At 35.3% G+C, this 4935-nt stretch overlaps 1 protein-coding gene across 1 annotated transcript; it reads right to left on the minus strand.

Moving 5' to 3' along the window:
* LOC104732668 (calmodulin-1) lies at nt 1302-3048 on the minus strand. The gene is made up of 2 exons (XM_010452237.1): nt 2888-3048; nt 1302-1883 (listed from the first exon to the last, which is right to left on the minus strand). The coding sequence occupies exons 1-2, from the start codon at nt 2961-2963 to the stop codon at nt 1510-1512; spliced, it is 450 nt and encodes a 149-aa protein (XP_010450539.1). The 5' UTR covers nt 2964-3048; the 3' UTR covers nt 1302-1509.

The following is a 4935-nucleotide window of genomic DNA, read 5'->3' on the forward strand; positions in this document are numbered from 1 at the left end:
AAAAAAAAAATCAAATGAAACAAAATTAATATTTTAAATACAACTTAAAATTTCACATATTTTTCTTATATCCGCGTTAAGTGCATAGAATTAAAATCTAATTCTATTATCATGAAATATACAAAGAAATTGTATTGCAAGATGGAGTCTGTGAACTCTAAATCCGGTTTTAAAAAAAAAATCAAATGAAACAAAATTAATATTTTAAATACAACTTAAAATTTCACATATTTTTCTTATATCCGCGTTAATATGCGAACCTAATCTAGTATAAATATAATTAATATGCTCTAAAAATTTTACATAATTATTACTTTATACTCAAATATAGAAATCGCTAGGCGATAGTCGGGCGGTTGGGGTGGGCCTAGCGGCTAACAAAAAAATTGGAGTTTAAATGGGGACTAATCGGGAACTAGTTTTAGGGTTATTTTATAAAATTAATAATAAAAATAAAAATATAATACTAAATATATATATACTTTTGTTTATGTTAAAAGAAAATTATGATAAACACATTAAAAAAACAATTTTAAAAGAAAATTTTATGATTTTTATTAAAAGTTTATACATTAATTATTGTAAAACATCATAAACTCTTAATTTAAATGTTTATATATATATATATATATTTATATATTTATATTTGATTTATATTTGGCTCCAAAAACAATTAGTATAAACAAAATTAAGTAGAAAGTAATCGGATTAAACGGGTTATAATCAAATTAGACAGGTATAATCAGGTGATCGATGTTAGGCGGAGATTAGTCATTAGTTGAGGCAAAGAGAATAGACGTAGCAATTTTACGGGATGTAATCGAGACTAGGTGGAGATTTTCAAAACAGGAGTAATAAAATTATATTAAAAAATAAGAATTACTTTCTGACTTAGAAATTGTATTAATTTACCATCAAACTTTAGAAATTGTATTAATACGTGTGGAAAATAGTGTTTGATTGAATTTTATTAATTTACGTCAAGTTAGGATGGCCATTGGCGTAGATACCAATTTACATGTGTCATTTTGTTGTTTGCCTAGAATGAACTTTCTTTTCTGTATCCAAAGAAATAAGACTTGAAAAAAAACACTTGATATGCTGTGTTAACAATAGTTTTACACACACATTTGGACGCGAATCATTTTCTCTGTGGCTAACGTACACACGGATAGATAATTAAAAGTTAAACCAACCATTCTACTCGTTTGTTTTAAAGAAACCACAATTGCATCGGTATTCCTTATCGATTCCAGGTGTCCCTTGTTTTTCTTCTGAAATATTAAACAAGAGCGACGAAATGTGGCAAAAAGTAAAACCCAAACCCATCGATTTCAATCCAACTTACTTTGATTTCCATTACACACAAAAGTCGCAAAGCAGAAAATAAAAGAAAACGAAAAACAAATAATGTCTCAAATTCCAGCATATTTCCACCAATCATGCAAATGTTCTTGGTTAAAACTCCTAGAAGCATATAAAAGGTCATCATCATCACCTTTTATCAAATCACTTAGCCATCATAATCTTGACGAACTCCTCATAGTTAATCTGACCATCTCCATCAACATCAGCCTCACGGATCATCTCTTCAACTTCTTCATCAGTTAGCTTCTCCCCAAGATTGGTCATCACATGGCGTAGCTCAGCAGCGGAGATGAAACCGTTCTGGTCCTTGTCGAAAACTCTGAATGCTTCTTTTAGTTCTTCCTCTGAGTCAGTGTCTTTCATCTTCTTAGCCATCAGGTTCAGAAACTCGGGAAAGTCGATGGTGCCGTTTCCATCTGCATCAACCTCGTTGATCATGTCTTGGAGCTCAGCCTCTGTTGGGTTCTGTCCTAGTGAACGCATAACTGTACCCAGTTCTTTGGTTGTGATGCAACCTGTGTGACCACAAATGAAAGGACATTACAATTTATAACCAAGGATAAAGCAATGATAGATACAAAAAGCACATGAATCAGTTTTTCCTACCACTTAGAATATATGAGATAACTAATCTACATAAAATGGCACTTTAAGCTTCAAAAGTGCAGGATACAGCCATGAGACAGTTAAAGATACGTTTCCAAACAATTTACTAATTCGTTTAACATCAAACTCCTAGCTAAGAGAGCACAATCTTAACATCAAGACTTTGAAACCTAACAACAGGCCAGGAGACAGGATAAAAAGAATCATCAAAACTTCTATAACCATGAGAAATAATCAAGACTCAATGGAACCAAGGGTGACGCAATTATGTCAAAGTCAAAAGCAAATGAACTTAACAAACAACTCAACTCATGTATACTTTTGAAGAATGATGAGATGAAGAATCATTACCAAACAATTTATGATTTCAGTCTCCTAGATGAGAGAACAAACCCTTGATCAATTAGCCTAACAAACAACTCAGATATCACTTATCAGAGAACAATCTGAACATCAAGACCTTGAAACCTATCAAGAAGAAACATCAAAGCTTCTAAAGATTCGAAATCACACATGAAAAAAAAAAAAAAAAAAAAAAAAAAAAAAAGGGACAGATTCGTGATCAATAAAGAGAAACCTAGAAGAAACATACAACCAAACACCAAAACGTATGAGACGAAATAAAAAAAAAGAAACTCAGATCCAAGCTACCAAATCAACAAAAGCATGACGAGAACAGGGAGAAGACTGAAACGATCCAATCGTAGACGAAAAAGCAAAACTACTCGGTCAAAGATCAAAAACACAAGAAACGAGAAGGACGAATAAGTCAATAACACAAAATCTAAAGCGGTTCGCGACTCAGAGAGGACGAGATATACACCGTTCTAAAGCATCGATCGAAGGCGAAAATGGCGAGATCTAGGAAAATCAGAAAAATTGAGGGAAAAAAAAAGGAAAGAGATTGACTAACCATCGCCATCTTTGTCGAAGAGGCTAAAAGCTTCCTTGAATTCTGAGATCTGTTCGTCAGTGAGTTGATCTGCCATAGCTTCTTCGAGAAATCGTCTTTCTTCTTCGTTTTTTTTTTTGGGTTGATGAAATGTTTCAGAGTCGTCTCTCTTTGGAAACTGTTACCAAGACAAAAAAAAAAATATCTGAACAAAACGACAAAAGAAGAATACGAAGAAGAAGAAAAGGTAAATGAAAAAAGAAAGAGATGAATATTAATGATTTTCATTGCTTTTTTGGGTCTCTAATGGGCCAAAAACATTTTGGAACTCGATAGAATACTAATTAGACTCTTCAAAATTAGCACCATGGTCCCTTTTGAATATCATTCTCTAAAATTAAATTCTTGTTATTAAAAACCAATTATATTTAGTTGAAAAAATATAATATTATTCTGGATATTTAATTTAAGAGATTATTCTGGATATTTAATTTAAGAGAAATTCTCATAAATAATTAAATACCATTAAAATAGTTTTTTTCTAAAATTACCATTGTTAATTTAATTTTTCAAAAATAATATTATATTTTCCAAAAAATACCACAAAACTGAAACTTCACTTAAGATATGTATGTTTAAAATGACGTCTCTCTCTGAGGGCGACTGTCTTGGCGATTCTCGCCACTGGGTAACTGTCCGGCATCGCCGGTGTTTTTCTCCGTTTTGGAGTCTGCTTTCCACCGACAAAACTATCAAACTCTGTTCTATTACAGTTCGCGGTTTTTTCTGTTGGAGAAATCCGACAGTTTACTTTCTCCCCTTTCTGCGGGTGATAACCGTTTCTTAAAACCGCCATGGATCCTTCAGTATAAATTCATCCTTTTCTCTCAGTTTTTTTCTTCTCATCCATCTTCTCGTTACCATTCATCCCTTACTTTCCAAACAATGAGCGATTATCTAAGAAAATCAGTCCAGGATCTTGATCTGGGCATTGATGATGCCCCGATTACTCTCCCACCGGAATTCGTTTCCAGAGAGGCTGCGATAAACCGTTTTTCATTGGTGGTCACTTCAGTCAATCCTCGTAAGCAGAATTTGAGGGCGCTGATCCGCCAGATGCCAAGGGTTTGGGGATTCGCAGAGGAGTGTGTCGGAAGAATAATCGATGGTGGGAGAGTCCAATTTTGATTCCAGTTTGAGGAAACGATGAACTTGGTTCTCCGTCGGGGTCCATGGTCTTTTAACGACTGGATGGTTACGACCCATCGTTGGTACCCGAACATTGCTGAAGAAGACTTGAAGATCATACCCTTTTGGATCCAAATCCAAGGTATTCCAATTCTTTATTTAACTAATGTCATGGCTAGAAGGGTTGGTAATAGTCTAGGCTATGTAACCGAAGTGGATTATGATGAAAATGTTAGCCAAGTTGGTTCTGTAAGGGTTAGGATAGATTGGAATATCGACAATCCTCTCCGTTTCCAGAAAAATGTTCAGTTTATGCCGGGAGAGAATACCATTGTCCGTTTTCGTTTGGAGAGACTTCGCAACTTCTGTAACCAGTGTGGATCGCTGAAACATGACGTCAAGGAATGTCCTATGAACTTTTATGATGGTGATCACAACGTCTCTGATGATGAGAGTGATGGTGATGATCACCACGATGGGGATAACAACATGGATGCCACTGATGGTACTACTTCTATGCACGCTCCGATGTCTATCCCGGGTCTCCAAATTCGTGAAAAGACTCCAACCACTACTGTCTCCTCTGATGTGCCTAGTATTTTTGAAGACACAGAGTTAACAGCAGAGAGATTGCGTTACCTCCATGCCAAATACGTGAGAGAATCGGCCATCTCCCAAGCACAAGAGGACCTTCTCGAGGAAAATACAGACAATGCTACTCCAGAGTTCATCTTCCTCAAACGTAAACGAGTCAGATTTGAAACGGCTTTTAACAACGCGGATGCTGTAGAGGAGATGGCGGTCCTGAGTCATCTCCGGAAACAAGCGAAGAGTGACAGTTCTGTTGGTTCGTGCTCTGCCACAAATGGATTCACCGGGGG

Source organism: Camelina sativa, chromosome 12, assembly GCF_000633955.1.
Source record: "Camelina sativa cultivar DH55 chromosome 12, Cs, whole genome shotgun sequence".
NCBI classification, from domain to species: domain Eukaryota; kingdom Viridiplantae; phylum Streptophyta; class Magnoliopsida; order Brassicales; family Brassicaceae; genus Camelina; species Camelina sativa.

Bases quoted from the DNA above. Each gene is read 5' to 3' on its own strand.
- LOC104732668 (XM_010452237.1), bottom strand. From the start codon at position 2,963: ATGGCAGATCAACTCACTGACGAACAGATCTCAGAATTCAAGGAAGCT. The intron at 1,884-2,887 runs GTTAGTCAATCT...GTGGTCACACAG, and splicing joins CTTCGACAAAGATGGCGATG to GTTGCATCACAACCAAAGAA.